This window comes from Myodes glareolus, chromosome 26, assembly GCF_982192425.1.
Source record: "Myodes glareolus chromosome 26, mMyoGla1.1, whole genome shotgun sequence".
NCBI classification, from domain to species: Eukaryota; Metazoa; Chordata; class Mammalia; order Rodentia; family Cricetidae; genus Myodes; species Myodes glareolus.
The window spans coordinates 14,096,544-14,123,696 of NC_142051.1; the positions used below are offsets into that span (position 1 = coordinate 14,096,544).

The following is a 27,153-nucleotide window of genomic DNA, read 5'->3' on the forward strand; positions in this document are numbered from 1 at the left end:
GTTCCTCACCAGCTAGTGGCCCTGATCCTGCACCAGAAGATCCATTGGAGAAGAGCATTTGAAGGAAGATATGGGCAGTCCCCAATGCAAGAATTCCTCCAACAATCTGAAAAACAACATGATAACACCAAAACCCAGCGAACATACAACAGGAAGGCTTGAACACCCTAATTCAGAAGAAGTAGAAGAAACAGATATTATGAAAGTCAGAGTCCCTTAAACAGAATATGAAAAACTCCCTTAAAGAAATGAAGGGAGAAGAATAACAAAAAGTTCGAAGAAATGAATAAATCCCTAAAAGATACCCTAGGAAACCAAGAAAATACAATCAAACAGATAATGTAAACAGTTCAAGATTTGAAAACAGAAATGGAAGCAATGAAGAAAACACAAACCGAGGGACGGCCGGATATGGAAAATCTAGGTAAATGAACATGGACTACAGAGACAAGTATAACCAACAGAATACAAGAGATAGAAGAAAGAATTTCAGATGCTGAAGAAACTATAAAAAAATAAACACACTGATCAAAGAAAACAGCAAATCCAACAAATTCTCATCACAAAACATCCAGGAAATCTGGGACACCATAAAAAGGCCAAACCTAAGAAAATAGGGGTAGCAGAAGGAGAAGAATTACAGCTCAAAGGCCCAGAAAATATATTCAACAAAATTATAGAAGAAAACTTTCCCAACCTAAAGAAAGATATTTCTATGAAGGTACAAGAAGCATACAGAACACTGAATAGACTGGATCAAAAAAAAATCCCCTCACCATATAATAATCAAAACACAAAATATACAGAATAAAGAAAGAATATTAAGAGCTGCACAGGAAAAAGGTCAAGTAACTTATAAAGGTAAACCTATCAGAATTACACCTGACTTCTCTATGGAAACCATAAAAGCCAGAAGGTCTTGGATAGATGTGCTGCAGAAATTAAGAGACCATGGATGCAACCCCAGACTACTATACCCAGCTAAGCTTTCATTCAACATCAATGGAGAAAACAAGATATTCCAGGATACAAACAGATTTAAACAATACGTAGCCACAAATCCAGCCTTACAGAAAGTAATAGAAGGAAAATCACAACTCAAGGATCCCAACAATGCCCACAATAACTCAGACATCTAACAACCCTTCACCAGCACAACTCAAAGAAGGGAAACACACAAATTCTACCACAAAAAAAAAAGAAAAGAAAAACGGAGTTAACAACCACTGGTCATTAATATCACTTAATATCAATGAACTCAATTCACCTATAAAAAGGCACAGGTTAAAAAATTGGATGAAAAAACAGGATCCAACATTCTGCTGTTTACATGACACACACCTCAACCACAAAGACAGACATCTACTCAGAGTAAAGGGTTGGGAAAAGGTTTTGCAAACAAACAGACCAAAGAAACAAGTGGGTGTGGATATACTAATATCTAACAAAATTGATTTCAAATTAAAATCATTCAGAAGAGATGAAGATGGACACTTTATACTCATAACAGGAACAATTCATCAAGAAGAAGTATCAATCCTGAATATCTATACCCCTAATATAAAAGCACCCACTTATGTAAAAGAAACGTTACTAGAACTCAAGGCACAGATCAAACCCCACACACTAATAGTAGGAGACTTCAACACTCATTTCTCACCAATGGACAGGTCAATCAGACAGAAACCTAACAGAGAAATAAGAGAACTAATGGAGGTTATGAATCAAATGGACTTAACAGACCTCTACATAACCTTGCACCCAAAGAGGAAAGAATATATCTTCTTCTCAGTATCTCATGGAACCTTCTCGAAAATTGATCACATACTCAGTAACAAAGCAAACTTCCACAGATACAAAAAAAATTAGTAACCACCTGTGTATTATCGAATAACCATAGAATAAAGTTAGAATGTAACAATAATACTAACCCCAGAAAGTCTACAAACTCATGGAAACTGAACAACCCCTGGGTCAGGAGAGAAATAAAGAAAGAAATTAAAGTCATTCCTGAATTGTACGAAAGTAAAGCCATAACATACCCAAACTTATGGAACACTATGAAAGCAGTACTAAGAGGAAAGTTCATAGCTCTAACTGCCCACATTAAAAAAAAAAAGAAGAAAGCTCACATTAGAGACTTAACAGCACAGCTGAAAGCTCTAGAAAAAAAAGAAGCAGACTTCAAATAATCAAACTGAGGACTGAAATCAACAAAATAGAAACACAGAAAACCATCCAAAGAGTCGATGAAACAAAGAGCTGGTTCTTTGAGAAAGTCAATAAGATTGACAAAACTTTATCCAAACTAATCAAAAGGCAGAGAGAGAACATGCAAATTAACAAGATCAGAATGAAAAGGGGGCCATAAACACAGACACTGAGGAAATTCAGAGAATCATTAGGTTTTACTACAAAAGCTTATATTCCACAAAGTTGGAAAATGTAAAAGAAATGGACTTGTTTTTAGATAAGTACCATTTACCAAAATTAAATCAAGACCAGGTAAACAATTTAAATAGACCCATAAGTCATGAGGAAATAGAAGCTGTCATAAAAAAACCTACCAAATGAAAAAAGCCCAGGACCAGATGCTTTTAATGCAGAATTTTATCAGAACTTACAAGAAGAACTGATATCTATACTCCTTAATGGGTTTCACATAATAGAAACAGAAGAGTCATTGCCAAACTCTTTTTTATAAAGCTACAGTCATCCTGATTCCAAAACCACACAAAGACCAAACCAAGAAAGAGAATTACAGACCAATCTCACTCATGAACATCGATATAAAAATTCTCAATAAAATTCTGGCAAACAGAATCCAACAACACGTCAAAAAAAATATCCATTATAATCAAGTAGGCTTTGTCCCAGAGATACAGGGATGGTTCAGCATATGAACATCTAACAATGTAATTCATCACATAAATAAACTGAAAGAAAAAAACCATATGATCATTTCATTAGATGCTGAAAAACATTTGACAAAACTAAACATTCTTTTAGGATAAAGATCTTGGAGAGGTTAGGGATACAAGGATCATACCTAAATATAATAAAAGCAATATACAGCTAACCAACATCTAATATCAAACTTAATGAAGAGAAACTCAAAGTCATTCCAGTAAAATCAGGAACAAGACAAGGCTGTCCACTCTCACCATATCTCTGCAACATAATGCATGAAGTTCTAGCAATAGCAAGAAGACTATATAAGGAGATCAAGGAGATTTGAATTGGAAAGGAAGAAGTCAGACTTTCATTATTTGCAGAATATATGGATTATATGATAGTGTCCATTAGTGACCTTAAAAACTCTACCAAAGAACTCCTACAGATGACAAAAACCTTCAGTGATGTGACAGGTTACAAGATCAACTCAAAAAAAAAATCAGTAGCCCTCCTATACATAAAGGATGGAGAAGCAGAGAGGGAAATTAGAGAAACTTCACCTTTTACGATAGCCACAAATAACATAAGTCTTGGGGTAACACTAACCAAGGAAGTGAAAGATATATTTGACAAGAACTTTAAGGCATTGAAGAAAGAAATTGAAGAGGACACCAGAAAATGGAAGGATCTCCCAATCTCTTGGATGGGTAGGATCAACATAGTAAAAATGACAATTCTACCAAAGGCAATCTATAGATTCAACACAATCCCATCAAACTCCCAACAAAATTCTTCATACATTGAACGAACAATAATCAACTTTATGTGGAAAAATAAAAACCCAGGATAGCCAAAACAATCCTTTACAGTAAAGGAACTTCTGGAGGCATTACCATCCCTGACTTCAAACTCTATTACAGAGCTACAGTAATGAAAACAGCTTGGTATTGGCATAAAAATAGAGAAGTCAACCAATTGAATCGAATCAAAGTCCCAGATATTAACCCTCAAACCTATGAACACCCGACAAAGGATCTAAAAGTATACAATGGAAGAAAGAAAGCATCTTCAACAAATGGTGCCGGCATAACTGGATGTCAACCTGTAGAAGAATGAAAATAGATCCATATCTATCACCATGCATAAAACTGAAGTCCAAATGGATTAAAGACCTCAATATAAATCTGACCACACTGAACCTGATAGAAGAGAAAGTAGGAAGTAGACTGCAACACATGGGCACAGGAGACCACTTCCTACATTTATAACCCCAGTAGCACAGACCATAAGGGCAACAGTGAATAAATGGGACCTCCTAAAACTGAGAAGCTTTTGTAAAGCAAAGGACACTGTCATTAAGACAAAAAGGCATCCTACTGAATGGGAGAAGATCTTCACCAATCCCGCATCAGACAAAGGTCTGATCTCCAAAATATATAAAGAACTCAAGAAACTAGACTTTAAAATTTGAGTTAACACAATTAAAAAATGGGGCACTGAACTGAACAGAGAATTCTCAACACAAGAAGTCCAAATGGCCAAGAGGCACTTAAGGTCACGTTCAACTTCCTTAGCAATCATGGAAAAGCAAATCAAAACAACTTTGAGATACCATCTTACACCTGTCAGAATAGCTAAAATCAAAAACACCAATGATAGCCTTTGCTGGAGAGAATGTGGAGTAAGGGGAACACTCATCCATTGCTGGTGGGAATGCAAACTTGTGCAACCACTTTGGAAATCAGTGTGGCAGTTTCTCAGGAAATTCAGAATCAACCTACCTCAAGATCCAGCAATACCACTCTTGGGAACATACCTAAGAGATGCCCACTCATACTACAAAAGCATTTGTTCAACTATGTTCATAGCAGCATTATTTGTAGTAGAAAGAACCTGGAAACAACCTAGATGCCCCTCAACGGAAGAATGTATAAAGAAAGTATGGAATATATACATATTAGAGTACGACTCAGAGGTTAAAAAACAATGACATCTTGAATTTTGTAGGTAAATAGATGGAAATAGAAAACACTATCCTGAGCGAGATAACCCTGACCCAAAAAGATAAATTTGGTATGTACTCACTCATTTGGGGACTCTAGCCATAAACCAAGGTCATTAAGCCTATAGTTCACAAGCCCAGAGAAGTCAAATAACAAGGTGAACCCAAAGAAAACCATATATATATATTGTCCTGGAAATTGGAAGCAAACAAGATTACAGGGCAAAAGCTGTGAGCATGGGGGTGGGGCAGGGGTGGAGTGACTTTGGGGGAAGGGGAGAAGGGGAGAGGGAAGGGAGAAAGGAAGGACTGGTAAGAGCTTGGGGGAGTGGTAGGGTGGAGATAGAGGATGGGAGAATATAGGAGCAGGGAAGAAGATACCTACAGTAAGGGATCCATTTTAGGGTTGGCAAGAGACTTGGCTCTAGAAGGAATCCCAAGTATCCATGGGGTCCTCTGGTGACGGATGGAGATAGAAACAGAGACCCTCATCAGAGCATTGGACTGAGCTCCCAAGGTCCAGTTGAAGGGCAGAAGGAGGGAGAAGATGAGCAAGGGAGTCAGGACCCTGAGGGGTTAGTCCACCCAAAGTGTGCCTGTTTGATAGGAATTCACCAAATCTGTCTGAATATGCATGTGATCAAACCAGACTCGCTGATTGTGGCTGATAGTGGGAGTTGACTGAAAAGCCATTGATAAAGGCACTGGGGCTTGTTTTTATGGCATGTTCTGGGTTTTTGGGACCCTAGTCTATATGGATGCACAGCTTCCTAGGCCTGGATGTAGGGGGAGGGCCTTGGACTTCCCACAGAGCAGGATTCCTGGCCCTCACTCAAGCAGGGCAGGAAAGGGAGGAGGGGATGTGGGGGAGTGGGAGGGGATTAAAAAAAGCACAAAAAGTAATAAAAATTTAAAAAATAATAAAAAAGAATGTTCAGTGTGCACAAGATAGTAATATAAATGCTTCTGCATATGCGTTTATGTACACACATTATACACTTGGATATTATTATTTTATATAAATAAATTTATTTTACAAGTTTATTTATATAAAAAAGGAAGCTGAGTGTTTTTTTTCTGATAATGCTGAATTAAGAAGACCTCTTTTAAATGAGCCAGCAGCAAGCAGAACCCATTTTTAAAAAAAATGCAACTAAACTTTGTTTTGTATGTGTGTGTAGAATTTTTTATAAGCTCTCTCAAATTTTATATGAATTTAGCTGACACACGTTGGCATTCCAATCTGTAGTCGGAGGCTACTCATTTGTTCCAGGCTTCCAGACCTAAAAAAAATTCCTCAGAAACATAATTATTTACAATACTGTTTGGCCAATAGCTTAAGCATATTTCTGGGTAGCTCTTACATCTTAAACTAATCCATTTCTATTAATCTGTGTATCGCCATATGGCCGTGGCTTACCTGCAAGGTTCTAACTCATCTGTCTCCTGCTGCAGCTCCATGGCATCTCACTGACTCCCCCTTTTTTCTCCCAGTATCAGTTTAGTTTTCTCCATTCAGCTCTAATCTGCTCTATCACAGGCCAAAGCAGCTTCTTTATTCATTAATCAATAAAAGCAACACATATACAGAAGGAGTTATTTAGACAGAAAAGGGGAGATGATGTGTGAAAGTTCTGGTAAATGATTATTCTGTTAACATTTAGTACGGGCTTACTGGTGTTTACTTGTATGTTGTTCTGATAATTTTTCCACCATGTTTTTCTGAACTTAAACAACCTTCCTTGGATAGCTGCATTCTTTTTTTTTCCATTTCTATAAAAAAGCCCAATGAAACTGAAGTAATTTGTCTACAATGTTAGACAGTAGTATGCCTCATTCTTTCAGTTCCTCAAATCGCAGTTCCAACAGAGAAGATCTGGTTGGGCGGGCTGAAAATTTGACAACTAACCAATAAGTCTAACAACATTATCTTTGAGATATGCCTAGAACTATTTTTAAATTATAAATGTAACTTTGGTCTTAAAAATAGATATTTTCCAAAAGAGTTTACAACTATAGTTGTGTATATATAATATTAATAAAATCAAATATTAATATATACATTTACAGATGAAGAATACAATAATGAATAAAACCTACTATACTTTTCTATAATTTAAAATTACTTTAATTAAAAATAAAAAATTTATTTTTACCATGTTACTATGTGTCTAAGGGAGAAAACCGCAATGTTTTTGATGGTGATCTGAAAACAATTTGTGGGAGTTGCTTTGTTCTTCTAATTTGTAGGTCTAGGGACACAACACATGTGGTCAGAGTTGGCTACAAGGACATTTTCCTGCTAAGCCACCCCATTGGCTTTTAGCTTCTTCAAATAAAATAATAAAATATGCATGAAAATAAAAAGAAAACAAATAAAATTGCATATTAAATAATAGTTTTAATATGCTGATGGTAAATTATCACAAATATAGAGTAGTGTTATAACCTTCCTATCAAATATAACACATGTGAAACATTATTTCATAGCCTTGACCAACTTGAATTTAAAAATTCACTTTGTTTTTTAGGCTTTTTTTTCATAGTTGGTGGAACTGGGCATCAAAACCAACCGCTTTCTGTTGAGACTCCCTCTACTATTGAGCCTATCTCTTAAGTCAGGATGAATTTTTAGAAGACAGAAGAGACATTGGAAAAATATTTTCAGACAGGCGGTAATGGCACACACCTTTAGTCCCAGCACTTGGAAGGCAGAAGCAGACAAACTCTGTGAGTTTGGTGAGTTCAAGGTCAGCCTGGTCTCCAAGAGCTAGTTCTAGAACAGGCTCCAAAGTTACAGAGAAACCCTGTCTCTAAAAATCAATACTAATTACTACTAATAATACTAATTACTACTACTACTACTAATAATAATAATAATGAAATGTTCAATATCTCTCAGATATCACTGAGACAAAAGAGGACTTTCAGGAAAAAAATCTTTGTATTTAAAATAATATTAGCTTATTATTTAACACAGTAGTTTAACAGGAAGTTTAACACAGTAGTAGAGTGCAGACCTCTAAAACTGAGGTCATGTTTGTTTAATTACCTGCTTCCTGCACTCATAAAATTTCCTTCTAAAGAACAAAAATGCTCTTTAGATGGAAATATGAATAACAAAACACTGAGAGAAAAATGAAGAGACTTATGAACTACAGGTATTTTTAAGTATCCTTTCTTTATATAGTGAAATGGTATAGTCATTTATTTGAGAAAGATGTAATCCTGTGTATTGTATTAATGAATGCTGTTTTCACTTGCTGATTCCTCAAGGTGTAGATAAAAGGATTCAGAAGTGGAGCCACTGAGGTGTTGAGCACGGAAATTCCCTTAGAAATAGATACTCTCTGCTTGACTGATGGTTTAGCATACATAAAGATGCAGCTGCCATATGAGAGGGATATCACAATCATGTGAGAAGAGCATGTAGAGAAAGCCTTCTTCCTCTGGCTGGTTGAAGGGATCTTTAGAATCGTCATGGCTATGTAGGTGTAGGAAATTATCACCATTAGCAATGTGAGAAAGAGTGTCACTAAAGCTGAGACAAAGCCCATCGTCTCCAGGAGCTGTGTGTCTGTGCAGGAAAGCTGCATGAGCGGGGTGGTGTCACAGTAGAAATGATCAATAATGTTGGAAGCACAGTAGTCAAGTTTCAAGCCTAACAGGAGTGGTGGAAAGATGACAAAGAAGCCAGCAAGCCAACAACTGAGGACCAACTGCACACAGACTTTATTGTTCATGATGGTCATGTAGTGCAGGGGCTTGCAGATGGCCACATAGCGGTCATAGGACATGGCTGCCAGCAAGTAAAATTCTGATGCTCCAAATAGGAAAGCAAAAAATACTTGAGTGAAACAACTGCTGTAAGGAATGGTTTTGTCCCCGGTTGCCAAAGTAGCAAGCAATTTGGGGATGCATGTACTAGTGTAGGAAATCTCTAGGAAGGAAAAGTTCCGAAGGAAAAAATACATGGGGGTCTTCAGGTGAGCATCCACCAGGGTGAGTGTGATGATGGTCAGATTGCCAGTGATGCTGAGCAGATAGGTAAGAAGCAGGAAGATGAATAAGACAACTTTCCACTGCGGGTCATCAGTCAAACCTGCTAGGATGAAAAATGTCACCTTTGTGTGGTTCTTCATTGTGGTCCTCTGGCTGTTAGTTAGTCTAAGTGGACAAGAAAGAGGAGGGAGGTTATCACTCCAGAAGTATGCTAGTGATAAGTAGTGATGAAGTACCATTGTAGTTGAGAAGACAAGGGTTCAGACAGCAACACAGTACTCATCAACGATCTAAAGAGAGCTGTGCCAAGAAAACGGTAGCTTATAGGTTCATGGCATCTGGACAGAAAGCAGAATAATAATTTTTAATTTTACGCTATAACAATTTATATGATGGTGTTTTGTGGGCTTCTCTTTTAATGGAATAATTTTTCAGGATATAAAGTCACTGGAATATAAAAATCTTTTCTTTTTTCTGAGTATATAGAAGTTAGGATGGCAAGTCATATTTTCTGCTCAATTAAAGAAGTTTAATTACATACAATATTAAATGTTTTCAAAGAAATCCAGAGTCAGTATTTACTTGAAACACAGCAGTCTATATTGAGACAGAGGTGAAGGGAGAAAGGAGAGACAGTGGATGTGTGTGTGTGTGTGTGTGTGTGAGAGAGAGAGAGAGAGAGAGAGAGAGAGAGAGAGAGAGACAGACAGACAGACAGACAGACAGACAGACAGACAGAGACAGAGAGAGATTGAGACAGGAAGAGACAGAGCAAGAGAGAGACAATGTTGGGATAGTATATACCTCGACCTAACAGGTGAGTTTATGCAGTTCATGTTGCTGAAATGTCTGATTTCCTTCTCACTACTTTTTAAAATTAATACAGTTTCAAAATTTAAAAGTCAGTTGTTGAAGTTCTTTTCTTCTTCTTTTTCTTTTTCGGTTTTTTGAGACAGGGTTTCGCTGTAGCTTTGGAGCCTATCCTAGAACTAGCTCTTGTAGACCAGGCTGGCCTCAAACTCACAGAGATCCACCTGACTCTGCCTCCCGAGTGCTGGGATTAAAGGTGTGTGCTACCACTGCTCATCTTAGAGTAAATTTTCTTTATACTTTCTGTTACTATGTCCATTGCTTTGATTTCTGTTGACGCCTTAAGTTTTGTTGACCTTCTATTCCAATACCACTTCATTAGGAACAGTTAGATATTATTAGGGTTTGAAGTAAGACATTGTAATTATTAACTACTTTTTATTTGTGTGTGAGACAAAGTCTGACTATGTAGCTCTGGGTGTCCTGGAACTCACTAGGTAGATCAGGGGGTCCTCAGATACACAGGGATCTGCCTGCCTCTGCATCTTGGGGCAGGGATTAAACATTTAGCACATCACACCTGTCCTCCATTGTGATTTCTTATGCTTCAAGTGACAAAAAAAATCATCTTAACATGTAAATACAGTTTTAGAAAGTTGTATGAGCTGGGAATACTAAAGCTGTAAATAAAAATCGAGGTGTAGGTATTTTAGAGAAAGGGAGATGAACTTGAAGAGGAAAGTTTTTCAGAGTTAAATAAATATAAATCAGTAAGTAGTTAAAGCAAGTGCAAATTTAAAAAATATTCAATTTTTCTTTATCTATTGCTTACATAATCTGAGTTATCTTATGAAGAGATTGGCATTATGACTACGCAACCTGCAAAAGTGTAACATTATTTGGTAAATTAAGAAACATCGTGTATTATCAAGTAACATGACTCAAATTATAGTTGGCATGGTTTTCGCTCACAAAAATACTACAATCTCTAGCTAACATTCTGTTAATGGAAAATAAAAAACTAGGGATATAGTTCAGTGTCAGAGTGCTGACTATTGTAATGAGACCTTGGACTTGGTGGGAGACAAAGGAACAAAGTAAAGGGAAAAAAAGGAAAAGAAGGAAGGGAACGAAGGGAAGGGAAGGGAAAGAAAGGGATGGGAGGGAATGGAAGGGGAGGGGAGAAAAGGGAAGGGAAGGGAAGGGGAGGCGCGGCGGGAGAGGAGAGAGCAGGAAACATGAACAAAGATACTAACAAGTAGAAGTAGATAACTGTATATATTGACATGATTCTATTGATGATCAAAATTAGTTAGACTGGCATAGCAAGTAAGGTGAGCATCTAGTATGAAAAGTAAAGATATCCATCTCTTGGGAAAACTTCTTATCTGGAATCTTCACCGTCAGACACATAGATTCTTATATTTCCATGAAGGGTATGACAACCTATAAGATTTCTTCTTGCCTTAAGGATATTACAGTAATTATTAAAAAACCTTTACCAATATATCATTCCTAAAAGAGGTCACAAGTAATTAAAATAAGACATACAGTACAAAGTAAACTTTTTAAAAAAAATATGAAGAAATGTTTACTGGAAATATTTGGAGTCTGTGACAGGTCTTAGAATGAGAAACAAAATGGGGAAAATACTCCCAGAATTGTGAGGACTGAGGCAAAGTGCTTGGTGAATCCATAATCTACTGAGAAGCATGAGGAACATTCTGCTGTCAGGGCTGTACATACCAACACAGCCAATACACATGGCTAAAGAAGATCACCATTTATTGGGCATTGCCTCACATTCAGAGAGTCACGAGGGCATCTCTTACAGCTTCCTCTGTGTGCAAGGATGAACTCAATGGAAAAATGTAGGCATGCATATGTCTAAACCACAGAAATCTTATATTATTACCTAAGATCATTCATTTATTCTACTTTAATTACACATATCAATGATTCTACAAAATACTCTGGAAAATGTAGAATTTACATTGAAGTTAAGCCTATGATAAAATTTTTAAAAAATAGTATCACCCATCATGAGTAACAGGTTAACTTTAAGTGGAAAAAAATAGTTCTAAATGGTAAATACAGTAAAAAGTATCCTATTTTTTAATTAAAATTTAAACATGAATAAATACATCTATGTTTTAAAGAAAAAATTAGCAAAAATACATTAAACATATGTAGCAGAAAAATTTTTAACTTTTCCAAATGACTTCACCTTTTAGAATCCCATTCCAATTAAGTGTGTAAAAAATCAAAAAATATAAATATTTATCTGAAACACATGTATTTAAATACCATAAATAAGGCACAGATACATGCCCAGTTGTACTTAGACCAGACTTCCACTATTTTACAGACTGATCAAGTTGCTGATAAGAGCACAGGCACTACCCTTCTCTCTGAATGCATCTCAGTTTAAGCCACAATTATGATAGCTTTTCTCACCTAGTCAGACAATCTTGAAGATGACATCATTAGCCAATGCTTTGTGATTAAGTTCTCTCTTTACTATAGTGATGTGGTCTATGGAATCATTGCTCACACTGACACAGAAAATGAATCCATCCTAACGCAGTGAATTTTCATATACTCACTTCTTGAAGCAAAACTTAAAGACATGATGAAAATTGTCACGAGAATTGGAGATTTATAACATTTCCCAAGGAAATAACTATTTTCATGTTATCCAAATGTACTCCCCAGGCAATCTGTATTTTTAAAAGCAAATTATACTTAAAAAACTAAACAATCTCCAGAGACTTGCATGTAGATTCCTCAAAGAAATCTGCTCTATCATTTAAGAAAACAGTTATCAGTGAGGCTTCTAAATTAAACTAATTATCCGTGTGTCTGTATCAGGCTTGTGTAGTTTCTCACAACTCCTACACTAACTGGTATGCCTCAGGGCTCCCAATTCAGTTATATGCCTTAGTAAGGTGGACAATACACTTAATCAGTTTATTAGACTATAAGTTATGTGTCACAAATAGTTTTGCTCTGTAAGTAGACTAGGCTTGTGATAATATTGGTTGGGATTTTGCCTGAAAAATGCATTGAGAAAGAAGCCTCTCACTATGGAAGCTTACTGCAGCTTCTGACAGAATGACATCTGGAATTCTCACTCAATTAATCAGTGCTTGAGTATTTTTTCCTTTCCTATCCATGAGCCTGAAATTTGCTAGGAATTTCACCTAATTATAAGGAAAATACTTTTGAAAAATCCTACATATAACTCTAGTGACTTCTGGTTTTATTTTATCATATTATAAAGTATCCAAAGTGTCTCCAGAGTTACTTCACACATCATTCCTGACAGTCTTTTGAGATAGAAATTGAATGCCATCAATCAAGTATGTGGTAATAGTAAGATTGGTTTGCGGTTGATAAGATAGTTATACCCACCCCTGAGTATTTTCTTCTATTCCCAGCACTTCCCTTGAGCCTGCCCACCTCGCAGCATTAATTTTATGCTGTCTTCTGGCAGCTTCTTTCTCTTACCCCTCATGCATAAGCCCCATTTAAATACCTTTAATAGCATTTCCAATTCTGCTTTGTGATCTAACTAATTCTAAAAGGTTTTTTCAGCATTGAAGCCACTGAGCAGCAATTCCGGGATGTCATCCGTGTATGAAAAAAAAAAATCACAACTTTTCATTAACTTAAAATGAAATACCCAGAAGCTAAATGGGTTAGGAGTGTAGTTCAGTTGTAGATTCCTTGTACCACGAAGCAGGTTGGATTTCATACCCACTACTAATAACTGCTTTAGGAAACAACAAAAATTGATAAAACAAAGTTTATCTAATGCTGGAATTGACAAATCAAGGAAATGATGTATAGTTTTATTAAGTAAATTTTTTCTTGATAATTTCATGCTTGCATATATGTTGATTACGTATCTCCATCATGTCTTATCTTCCTCCCACCCCATCTACTCTTTTTTTTCCACTTAAATCTCTTTCTCACATTCATGTTTGACTTTTTTGTCACCAATATGACTATGTGTTATCATTTTCATCACTCAGAACTTTGACAAAATGTCAAACCTCCCCAGGTGCTAGCACTTCCTGGTTCCAAGGCCATGCACGCGTCATCAAGCACTCAGGCAACTTACACAGCCACCCAGGGCCCTCAAGTCTTATGTGCCATACATGTAGCATGGTCACATGATCTACACATGATGCAGCTATGTAAGTGTCTATGCACATGTGCTAGGCAGCTTTATAAGCTGGGCACGCACACTCCATGCTCTCTTCCCACACCAACTTTCCCACACCTGTGCATGTGTTTTTCTTTCTCTCAATAACCTCTTAAATTTTATTAAATTAAATTAAATTGATTTTATGTCTTGTGATTTTCACATGCACCTGGTAATTTCTCTATGGGCTTGAAATCTGGTGGGCTTAAAAGTGAGTATCTAATAAAGACAATAGCACCACTCGGTCACAGACTACCTATAGATACGAGTTCAGATTTAATGGCTGGGATTCATGATCACCTTCTGCACCTATGGCTGAACTTTTAAATTTAAATATCTTTAATTAATAATGTTTCAATTTTCATATCAGAACATAACTTTGCTTACACAGCCAAGTGAAATGTTCTTCAATTTCTTTTTTGTTCTTAACTTACAAATAGTGAATATGTACACTTAAAAGGTTACTCGTCATAACTCTAAGTAGTTACGTAACTTAATAAATTATTAATTATGAAGTAATTATGTAAAAGATGATTAAATATAAATTTCTGGAATATTATTTATGTAGATATATTGTTACCTTTAAACATGTAAGTATTTCAGTCAAAATTTCATGAATTGCCAAAGAAAATTAGCAGCCTTTTGCTCCAATCATCATAAAAAATAAATCCTGCCACTGAAGAATCCACCACCAGTAACCATCACTTCTTTATGCCATCACAATTTCTTATGTGATGTATTAGTTTACATACCAGTTCTTGGCTTTGGATATGTGAGATGAGAACTGTATATTATTAATCTTTTGGCCTCCTATACAGTATGTCCTTCCCTGTTTGATATATTGCTTTATTGATAATATATACTTATTAATTTGTCATCTTTAAAGCAGAATTATTAATTCTTGTGATTTCATCAATATATTTGATCACATTCACACACAAACTCTTTTCTTAACTCCCCTTAGATCCAGCCCACTATCTACTTCCTTCCCCCAAATTCATATCCTCTTCTTCTTTAAATTTTTTTATACTCTTTCAAGTCTAATTTGTTTTGCCAATATTCTCCAGGATGTGGCACCAAACACTTTACTATGATTGGGCTACTAAGGCCATCTTTAATCAGGGTGGTGTGAGAGGCTCATGAGTCCCTCTCTGGTCCCTAGGAGAATGTTAACTGATTGTCAAATCACTTTTAAGTGAACAGAATGTGAGCTCATGAGTGCAGCATGCCTGTCATGTCCAAAAGACAGTGTGGCCCCTTTTCAACTTTTTAATCTTGCAATCTTTCTGTTTCTTCTTCGGCAGTGGTCCTCAGCCTTGTGTGGGGTGAGAGGTGATATAGACGACCTATTAGTGACTGAGCACACTACTGACATTTATTGTCTAAACTTGACCAGTTGTGAATTTGCCTGCTCTCTGTACACCTGTTAACTGCACAAAGAATCTTCTTTGATAGGTCTGAGTTCTGTACTAATCAACAGGTAGAGGGGTGCAGGGATATTATACTATGTCTATTTAGCATTACAGTGACTGTAGACTCATCCCTGGGGCCTCATCTATGGGCACCCTGATCTTGGAGTCTTGAACTGATTTACAGTAACAAGCATATATTTCTTCTTGTGTATTGGCCTTAAGTTTAGTCAGCAAGTTATTGGCTATCCACATAACATTTGTGTTCCTATTACACCTGTCAGCATGTTCTGACATGGGCGCCTTGACTATTGTGCACAGTGTTCACAGCTGTATATGACTGTTTGTTGTTAGCTCCCTCCCCTCCCCTATGCCCAGTAACCAGAATAGCAGCTTTTGGTACCAAGGAAGGTATCCAGCAGGGAAGAGTGTTCTTAATCTCTAATAACTTGATTTCTCTGTGATCATTGTGTACGTGTGTGTCTGTGTCTGTGTGTCTCTCTGTCTGTGTGTCTCTGTTTAAGTGTGTCTTTGTTTGTGTGTGTATATGTGTGTGTGTGTGTGTGTGTATTCTCTTCAGAAATAGGTCTTACTTTCCAATACTAGTGGATAATTAAGACCAATTACTATCAAGCAAAGAAAATTCAAACTCTTTCGAGATTTCAAAAGATGGCTAAGATCCAAAAACTGAATGATAAGTGTTAGCAAGGATGTGGGGGATGTGGAACCTTCTCATACACTATTGCTGGGAATGCAAACTGATACAACCTCTATGAAATACAGTGTGAAAGTTCTGAAAACTAGAACTAAATCGACTATATTATCTAACTACACTACTCATTAGGTATATTTCTTATATGTCAGGGACCATTTTCAACATGTATACCACTTACCAGGGTAGGGGCATGAGGATTAGAAATATGTTAAATAGAAGCAACAGAGATAAGAAAGAATCACTAAGATTATTTTTTGTCAACGAGATTCCTGGCCAGCAAGGGGCACTGATCCTGTAACAGAAGATCCATCAGAGGGGTAAGTGTGCTCCTAACGCATGGCAGAAGCCCGGCAAGGGAACGCAGACATTCCCTGATCCCCTTAACTCCCTGGTCATTCTGCAGGGGCTGCTCCACCCTGCTAAGCCCTCTCTTCTCCTATCCCATCCCAGCTTTCACCCAGGAACCCCTTCCCTTCTTCCTACCTTTCTCTGGGCCATAAAATCCCCCAGCTCAGCCTGTTTGGGCACTGGGACAGGGTGGTAAGTGCAAGCCGACAGGAGGGAGTCCTGTGTTTCAATAGCCTGCCTGCAGAAAGATAGGCATTTTGTCAACGAGATTCCTGGCCAGCAAGTGGGCACTGATCCAGTAGCGGAAGATCCATCAGAGGGCGAGGTCCCTGGCCAACAAGGGAACCTGACCCTGTACCAGAAGATCCATTAGAGAGCATTTGAAGGAAGAGATGGACAGATTCCAAGGCAAGAATTCCTCCAACAATCTGAAAAACAACATGAAAACACCAGATCCCAGCAATATTACAACAGAAGGACTTGAACACCCTAATCCAGAAGAAGTGGAAAACAGTGCCATTATGAAAGTGATAGAGTCCCTTAAACAGGATATTAATAACTCCTTAAAGAAATGGATGAGAAGTATAACAAAAAGGTTGAAGAAATGAGTAAATCCATAAATGATACCCTGGGAAACCAAGAAAAAGCAATCAAACACGTAATGGAAATAGTTCAAGAATTGAAAACTGAAATGGAGGCAATGAAGAAAACACAAACTGAGGGCCAGCTGGATATGGGAAATCGAGCTAAACGAACAGAGACTACAGAAACAAGCATAACCAATAGAATACAAGAGATAGAAGAACGAATCTCAGATTCTGAAGACACCATAGAGAAAATAAACACTCTGATCAAAGAAAACAGTAAATCCAACAAATTCTCATGACAAAACATTCAAGAAATCTGGGACACAATAAAAAGACCAAACCTAAGAATAATAGGGATAGAAGAAGGAGAAGAATTGCGGATCAAAGGCCCAAAAAATATATTCAACAAAATTATAGAAGAAAACATTCACAACCTAAAGAACGATATTTCTATGAAGGTTCAAGAAGCATACAGAACACCAAATAGACTGGATCAAAAAAAAAAAAACAAAAACAAAATAAAAAACCATCGCCTTACCATATAATAATCAAAACACAAAACATTCAGATTAAAGAAAGAATAATAAGAGCTGCAAAGGAAAAAGACCAAAGAACTTATGAAGGTAAACCTACCAGTCATACACCGGACTTCTCTATAAAAACCATGAAAGCCAGAAGGTCTTGGATAGAGGTACTGCAGAAAGTAAGAGATCATGGATGCAAGCCCAGACTACTATACCCAGCCAAGCTATCATTCACGATCAATGTAGAAAACAAAATATTCCAGGATAAAAACAAATTTAAACAATACATAGCCACAAATCCAGCCATACAGAAAGAAATAGAAGGAAACTCACAACCCAAGGAATTCAACATTGCCAACACTGCCAACAATTAATCAGACATTAGCAACCCTTCACAAACACAACGCAAAGAAGGGAAACACACAAACTCTACTACCCAAAAAAATAAAAATAAAAAAAAATAACCAGAGTCAACAACCACTGGTCATTAATATCACTTAATATCAATGGACTCAATTCACCTATAAAAAGGCAAAGAGTAAGAGATTGGATATGAAAACAGGATCTAACATTGTGCTGTTTACAAGAAACACACCTCAACCACAAAGACAAACATCTACTCAGAGTAAAAGGTGGGGAAAAGGTTTTTCAAGCAAACAGACCTAAGAAACAAGTGGGTGTGACCATTCTAAATTCTAACAAAATTGACTTCAAACCAAAATCAATCAAAAGAGATGGAGAAGGACACTTTATACTCATAACAGGAACAATTCATCAGGAGGAAGTCTCAATCCTAAATATCTATGCCCCTAATATAAAAGCATCCACTTATGTAAAAGAAACACTTCTAGGACTCAAGGCATTCATCAAACTACACACACATTAATAGTAGGAGACTTCAACACACCTCTCTCACCAATGGACAGGTCAATCAGGCAGAAACCTAATAGAGAAATAAGAGAATTAATAGAGGTAATGAATCAAGTGGACTTAACAGACATCTACAGAACATTCTACCCAAATAGAAAATAATATACCTTCTTCTCTGCAGCTCATGGAACCTTCTCGAAAATTGACCACATACTCGGTAACAAAGCAAACTTCCACAAACACAAAAAATTATTAGTAACCACCTGTGTCTTGTCAGATCACCATGGATTAAAGTTAAAATTCAACAACAATGTTAGTCCCAGAAAGCCTACAAACACATGAAAGCTGAACAGTCAACTACTGAATCACCCCTGGGTCAAGGAAGAAATAAAGAAAGAAATTAAAGTCTTCCTTGAATTTAATGAAAATAAAGACACAACATAACTCCAAAAAATCAGTGGCCCTCCTATACACAAAGGATAAAGAAGCAGAGAGGGAAATCAGAGAAACATCACCTTTCATGATAGCCACAAATAGCATAAAATATCTTGGGGTTGCTCTAACCACGGAAGTGAAAGACCTATTTGACAAGAACTTTAAGTCTTTGAAGAAAGAAATTGAGGAGGATACCAGAAAATGGAAAGACCTCCCCTGCTCTTGGATTGGGAGAATCAACATAGTAAAAATGACAATTCTACCAAAAGCAATCTATAGATTCAATGCAATTCCCATCAAAATCCCATCAAACTTATTCACAGACCTTGAGAGAACAATAATCAAGTTTATATGGCAAAACAAAAAACCCAGGATAGCCAAAACAATCTTATACAATAAAGGAACTTCTGGAGGCATTACCATCCCTGACTTCAAACTCTATTACAGAGCTACAGTATTGAAAACAGCTTGGTATTGGCATAGCAACAGAGAAGTCAATCTATGGAATCGAATAGAAGACCAGGATACTAACCCACAACCCTATGAACACCTAATTTTCGACAAGGGAGCTAAAGGTATACAATGGAAGAAGGAAAGCATCTTTAACAAATGGTGCTGGCATAACTGGATGTCAACTTGTAGAAGAATGAAAATAGATCCATATCTATCACCATGCACAAAACTCAAGTCCAAATGGATTAAAGACCTCAACATTAATCTGTCCACTTTGAACCTGATAGAAGAGAAAGTGGGAAGTAATCTACAAGATATAGGCACAGGAGACCACTTCCTAAGTAGGACCCCAGTAGCACAGACAATAAGAGAAACAATGAATAAATGGGACCTACTGAAACTGAGAAACTTCTGTAACGCAAAGGACACTGTCAGTAAGACAAAAAGGCTACCTTCCGACTGGGAGAAGACCTTCACAAACCCCTCATCAGACAAAGGTCTGATCTCCAAAATATACAAAGAACTCAAGAAACTAGACACCAAAACCCTAATTAACCCAATTAAAAAATGGGGTACTGATCTGAACAGAGAATTCACAACAGATGAATTTCGAATGGCCAAAGGGCACTTAAGGTCATGCTCAACCTCCTTAGCGATCAGGGAAATGCAAATCAAAACCACTTTGAGATACCATCTTACACCTGTCAGAATAGCCAAACTCAAAAACACCAATGATAGCCTATGCTGGAGAGGATGTGGAATGAGGGGAACACTCATCCATTGTTGGTGGGAATGCAAACTTGTGCAGTCACTGTGGAAATCAGTGTGGCGGTTTCTCAGGAAACTGGGAGTCAACCTCCCTCAGGACCCAGCCATTCCACTCTTGGGAATATACCCTAGAGATTCCCTAACATACTACAAAAGCATTTGTTCAACTATGTTCATAGCAGCACTATTTGTAATAGCCAGAACCTGGAAGCAGCCTAGGTGCCCCTCAATAGAAGAATGGTTAAAAAAGGTGTGGAACATATACACATTAGAGTTTTACTCAGCGGTAAAAAACAATGACATCTTGAATTTTGCATGCAAATGGATGGAAATAGAAAATGCTTTACTGAGTGAGGTAAGCCAGACCCAAAAAGAAGAACACGGTATGTATTCACTCATAAGTGGATTGTAACCTTAATTAAAGGTCTTTGAGCCTGTTATTCATGATCCTAGAGAAGCTAAATAAGAAGATGAACCTGATGAAGATTATTTAGCTATCCGCCAGGAGGTAGGAAATAGACAAGAGTCCCAGGTAACCTCGGGTGCATGGGGGGGTAGGGTGGGAGGGTTGTTGGAATGGGAGAGGGTTAGAGAAAAGGGAGTAGGGGAGGAATGGGCAAAGCTCGGTGGACTGGGATGTGGGGGAGGGAGGAAGGATGAATATGGGATCAGGGAAGAATATAGTTCAACTAAGGGAGTCATTTTTGAGATTACAGGAGACTTGATTATATATGGGATCCCAGGTCCAAGGAGAGATCCCCAGATTGTTCTCTGGACAGAGGAGAGGGTGCCTGAACCAGCCTTGGCCCATAACCATACTGATGAATATTTTGCTTATCACCATAGATCCTTCATCTGGAGATGGATGGCGATACAGACGGAGACCCACATTGGAGCACCAGACTGATCCCCCCAAGGTCCAAATGAGGAGCAGAAGGACGAAGAAAATGAAAAAAGAAATAAGGACTGCGAGGGATGCTATCACCCACTGATACAAGGGAACGGATCTAATGAGAGCTTACCAACGCCAGTTGGACTGGGACTGAACGAGCACGTGATCAAAGCAGATTCTTTGAATGTGGCCGGATTCTCTGAATGTGGCTAGCCCGGAGTCTTTCTGAAAAGCCATTGACAATGACACTGGGACTTGTTTCCTCTGCATATACTGGATTTTGGGGATCCAGTCTGTTTGGATTCTCACCTTCCTGGACCTGAAGGGAGTGGGAGGAGCTTGAACTTCCCACAGGGCAGGAAACCCTGTCTGCCCTTAGGGATGAAGAGGGAGGAGGAGAAGGAGTGGGGGGAGTTGGAGGGTGTTGGGAGGTGGGGCGGAAATGGAAACTTTTATAATTTAATAAAATTACTTTCAAAAAAAACAAAAAAAAGAAAAAAGAAAAAAGAAAGAATCACTAAAACATTGGATAGTAACAGGAGGGCAACTCAGCGAATACTGACTGCTGACTTCACTCTTGGTTATTTTCCATACACTTTTACATCCCCAGTACGAAAGAGAGAAGAAGACAAAATACTGCTTTAACATGAAAAAAGGAAAACTAGAACAGCTGTTTGTTTCAATATTTTGAGGCATCAAGTCATTAGCATATTGTTGTTTAGGCAGTAAACTCACTCTAGACCAAGTATCCTGAAGGCAGCCACTCCGAAGGTCATTCTATTTCAAAAGAAGTAGCAGAAATATGCTTGAATTTCTTGATCATTGGTCATGGTGGAGTGGATCTACCTGTATGGGCCATCTTAATGTCAAAATCCACTTCTTTGTATCTCCTAGTGAACACCAGGCTTTTCAATGTCATTTTGGAAAACACTATCATTCTGCCATCCCACAACCTTTATTCTTGTATCAAAGAATTATCAAATTGTTTACAGGAATCTTTTTCTGGCCCTTCAAATATGTTCTATTGATCTATGTGTAAAACCTCATGTTATCAATTTTGGAGATATTTTGTAGTAAAGTATTGTGAGTCTTCCAAGTTTTTCACAATTAAAATTTTGTGGGCTATTCTAGGCATTTTGTCTTTTCATATAAATGTTAGAATCTACTTGTCAATGTCTGGAAAATACCTTAAAATTAAAGATCGTTTTGAATTTGTGCATTAATTTAGGAAGAACTGACATCATAAAAATAGTAATTCTTTTTATAAATGAGCATGGACTAGATCTTTATTTCTTAGTGTTTTTATAGATGATCTATACCTTTATAATGTTTGTATTAATTTAGTGATTTTTTTTACCAACTAATGAATCATCTTTAGTATTTCCAACATTGCTTTTGAAGATTTCTTTACTGAACCTCAAATATGCCGCAACATTTGTGAAAGTCCTGGAGGTTATGCTCACACATCTCTCCAAATTCTGAGTGTTGCTAGCCAAATTGAGCATTGCATAAGATTTGAAACTTAAGTCTAATGTAAGCACCCAGGGTAGTCAAAATCTACATCTACATGTCAAGCATATAGCTGAATATCTATAGTGTGGTTTCATCTTTGGACAGATAAAATATAATTTAGTGCTTCTATTTGAACCATTTTCATTGTAATGCAGTGTATCTTTAGCACTCTATGCTCTTGTCCTCATAGACCCCAAAATTCTGCAAGTACATAAAATCTGCCTCCTCCATTTCCCATTCTTCCTCATATAGATATTTTCTTATTTCACATAAATTTTGCTGATAGCACAAATGATTTTTATCAAATTTGTGCATCAATTCATTGAAACTGTTGTTTTCACAAACATGCATATTGTAATTCTTCTTAACAGATGACTCCACGGCAATCTGTCATTTCTGTTTGATGAGGGAGTGCTGCTGTGTATATTCCAGGTACATGATAAGGTCATGTCAGATAACATTCAGTTCATTTTGGGTCTTTATTTTACTTGGTAAGGAAGTCAAACACTCATTCTCTACACAGTCCCAATAATAACCCCAAACCAATTTTCAAAACTGAGTAGATATCCACATAGGATGGCTTAGCTTTTCTGAAAATCTTAGTGCATGCCCTATTTACCTACAACGTCTATAAGCAGCATGTCTATGTGCCAGGAATATTACCTCCCCCAAACATCAAATGTGTTGGATCAGGAGTTCTGTTTAGCTGAACAACCTGTATAGTAAGCAACCTTGATTTACTGAAGAAATTTCTTTGCAAATCTAGCATCTTTATATGTCAAATAGCCATGTGATACATGCATCTTAAAAATCCACAAAGCCCCCTAAAAAAGATTTCATGTTTCTTTATAATAGTTTGAACCACATGTAATATATTAAACTTTGAAAGGAAAATCTCAACATCTTTCTCCAGAAGGTCCCATAATTTTTTTATGAACGTTATTCTGTAACCCTTATCTAGTATGTTTATTACAAATGTTCCCAAGTATCTTGACACTGACCAATCTTAGGGTCCTGTGTTTATACTGCTGTTATACTAACTTATCAGTGCATTATTGCAATTAATTTCCATAAGGATAAATTATGTTGTATGAATGATTGCGCTGTGCATCTGTACTAGAGTAAGGCAGTACACTGTGATGGCCTTTCTGAATGAAAGCTAGCTGAAGTTGACAATGTTTGAAGACAAATATAAAACCTTCCATATGCAAATTCCAGGGTCTGTATTTACTTTTTCAGCAGCATCAAATCCAAAGTCATAGCTTCAATTAAGATAATTCTTATGTTTGAAAGAGTCCAATGCTTTTCTTGAGAATTTATTGGTCTTTTAAATAGGCCATTTTAGCATATTTAATGAACAAATAGTAGAAATAACATCTACAATATTTTTTGAGATACTAATATTTAAAATTTCCCATCTTATATATTAAAAAAGGTATTATTGAGAAAAGTAGTTAAATTCTTTTATGCTTGACTTTTCTTTCCTTAATAGCCAATACACCGGAGAATTCAGAGAAACCAGAGTTTTCAAAATATTATCAAGATGAGAAAAATTTGAGGAAAATTAAAAATCATAAAGAAATATTAAGCTTTAGTCAAAACTATCTTGATACACTGTTTAATTGATCTTGTGGATATTATTATGCATTCCACACAAATTACTGATATTCTAAAGAATCAAAATCAAAATAATTAGCATTAAAATGTATTTAATTTTTGTATTATTTAGTAAACTCAAATATAATATGTATAGACTTTCAAACACTATTTGCTTGTGATTTCTGTTTCATAGAATGATTTGCGAATTCATCTTCTCTGAACACATTATTAATTAGTAGTTCTCCTCAAGATAAAAGTCTGAGCTCAATATATTTTCCTCTTTTATTATTTTTGTTAATTATAGAGATGAAGGGGTTTCAGTGTATTGTTGCCATACATACAGTTTATACAGAAAAGCATACTTTGATTTGGCTTTTTAAAATTTGATTTTCATATCAGCTTTCTTCAGTCTTTTGAGTCCTGATTGGGCATCTCTGTCCTGGTGGTTGGCCCTGGTGTTAGGCACCAGTAAACAAAGCAGACTCAGTGAGTTTAAAAGAGAATATATAAAGTTGGAAGGAAGAAGTGAAAATTGGTTGAGGATATATGGGAAGAATTTGAGGGGAATAAACAGGAAGTTGACTTGATCATTCTATATGAAATACATGGAATTCTCAATGATGAATATGTAAATAAATCCAATGTGTATTTATGAGTCTTTATACAATTGTATACAATTGTGTGTAGTTCAAAATAAATAATATGTGACTTAAATACCTAACTATATATAATTCTGTAATCTGTACTTTCAAACCATATATCCAATTCAATTATTAATTAATTAATGTCCTGATGATAGTATTTAAAATAGAAAGGAAACAGTGAGTAAAATAATGACTCAATTATCATTTAAATAAAAGAATAAACCTTTCACTTTCAGTTATCCACAAGGTATGTATATGATGCTTATATAATTTCGCCTTGGTGTAGCAGAACTAGCAAATAAGAATTTTAAACCAACTTATCTCTTCTGGGATTTACACTAATACTGTCTTAATGTCTTTACGAAACCTTGCTCCAGATAGTCAATGTGGCCTGGTCAAGCAGAGTGTTGAAAGGTCACCAGGCGATGAAGCACATCTATCCCCAGCCTTCTGGGCAGAAAACAGGTGATATAAACATCTTTCCTGTGAAGAGACAAGCATGTGTGTTTAACATTCTGAGTTTTGCTAGAGCTTGTGTGGGAGCACAAGGGTCTACATGCCTCCTACACAAATGTACAGAAAAGGCACCCATGTACAAAAATAACCGTAATGAAAAACTTTTAAGTGAAATATAAATAAAAGCAACAGAATTTAAGTAGAAACGATAAACAGAAACACATCCTTATAGAAGAAAATGACTTAATTTAATAAGTGAATTATGTAGAAGGTATATTTTTATGTACAGTTGCAATCTTCTAAACCTTTTTTATCATAGTACCCAGGCTTAAACAGTTTCACTTTTTTGAGAAATTTATCATCTTGATTAACATATCTTTGAGAGATATTTTTACTTGGTTGTTTCTGAGAGTGTAGATAAATGGATTTAACAGAGGAGCAACAGAGGTATTTAGAACAGCCACTCTCTTATTAAAATTTGCTTCATCTTTAACAGAAGGATTTATATACATGAAAATACAGCTTCCGTAGGAAAGTGAGACCACTACCATGTGAGAGGAACATGTAGAAAAAGCTTTCTTTCTCTGTTGAGCAGAGGGGATCCTCAAAATTGTCCTGATGATGTATGTGTAGGAGAGAATAACCAGTAGCAAGGTGACGATGAGGGTCATGGCAGCCAGGAAGAACTGGATCACTTCTATGAAATGTGTGTCTGAACAGGATAAATGCAGCAATATAGTGAAGTCACAGCAATAGTGATTGATGATGTTGGAGGCACAGAAAGGCAACTGAAGAGTCATTGCATGTGGCACAATAACAACTAAAAAACCAGAGAACCAGGAACCTAGCACGAGTTGAAAACAAAGTCTCCTACTCATGACAGTCATGTAATGCAGGGGTCTGCAAATGGCGGCATAGCGGTCATAGGACATAGCTGCTAAGAGGTAAAATTCGGTGGCTCCCAGAAGAATTGCAAAAAAATACTGTGTGAAGCAACCAGCAAAGGAAATAGTCTTATCTCCAGTTCCAATATTGACTAGCATTTTGGGAATGAAAACAGAGGTAAAAGATATCTCCAAAAATGCAAAATTTTGAAGGAAAAAATACATAGGCGTCTGGAGGCGGTAATCCAGTAGGGTCAAGAGAATGATGGCTGAGTTTCCCATGGCACTTAAGATATAAGTTAGGAGCAGAAAGAGAAAAAGAATAGCTTGAAGGTTGACATCATCTGTCAATCAGAGAAGAATGAACTCTGTCACTGATGTGTGGTTTGTCATCATCAACTTTAGGGAAGACGAAATAGAGAATACCAACGGCAAGTGTGAAAATTAAATTGAATTTGGTTTCAGTATAAAATCAGGAGCCACAGATAAAAACAAATTACCATAATCTGAAAAATAAAATTAAATAAACATGAGTTTACTCTATTTAAAAAAAAACAGCTTCTACTACATTCTTCTTTATTTATTTTGTGTGCATGGGAGTGGAGAATGTGTTGTTGTGCAAGTGTGGAAATCAAAGGACAACTTGTGGGTGTTTGTTCTCTCCTACCAGCCAATTGATCTCACTTCTTAGTAGCGTTCAGAATTCACAATAATCAATCTTCCTGTGTTGTGATAGTCATGTTACGTCGGCTACTGTGAGTTCCTGGTTTGCGATGGCTGTGCCTTAAACATAATTCCTGAGTTTACTGGGTGAACGATTAAAAAATGAAAGTAAGTAAATAATCTGTTGATCTTTTAAAATGGCCTTGCTGTGTAAGTCTGGTTCCTTACAACTTGTGGCAATCCTCCTGCCTTTGCCTCCTCAGTGCCAATCTTACAGATGTATGCTACCAGACAAAATTTTTTTGTATTTATAAGTTATATCATCAATTAGATTAAATATTATGGTCATTTCTACAAGATAAATATTCTCAAATATTTACTAGCACAAAATATTTTACAATAACTCCTGATATGTACATGGTTATATGGTGTGATATTTATATATGGTTATATATAATTACATATGTACCCAAAC

The 27,153-nt window shown here is 36.6% G+C and overlaps 1 protein-coding gene and 1 pseudogene across 1 annotated transcript; both read right to left on the reverse strand.

Moving 5' to 3' along the window:
* Positions 1-8,100: 8,100 nt before the first annotated feature.
* Positions 8,101-9,048, reverse strand: LOC125389787 (olfactory receptor 6C74-like). Its single transcript, XM_048418463.3, has one exon. It carries the CDS (start codon positions 9,037-9,039, stop codon positions 8,101-8,103), a length of 939 nt encoding a protein of 312 aa, XP_048274420.2. The 5' UTR covers positions 9,040-9,048.
* Positions 9,049-25,469: 16,421 nt separating this feature from the next.
* LOC148117755 (olfactory receptor 2AP1-like) lies at positions 25,470-26,411 on the reverse strand (annotated as a pseudogene).
* Positions 26,412-27,153: the final 742 nt, after the last annotated feature.

What these genes read in the sequence shown, in the direction of transcription:
- LOC125389787 (XM_048418463.3), bottom strand. Translation starts at nt 9,039, where the DNA reads ATGAAGAACCACACAAAGGTGACATTTTTCATCCTAGCAGGTTTGACT.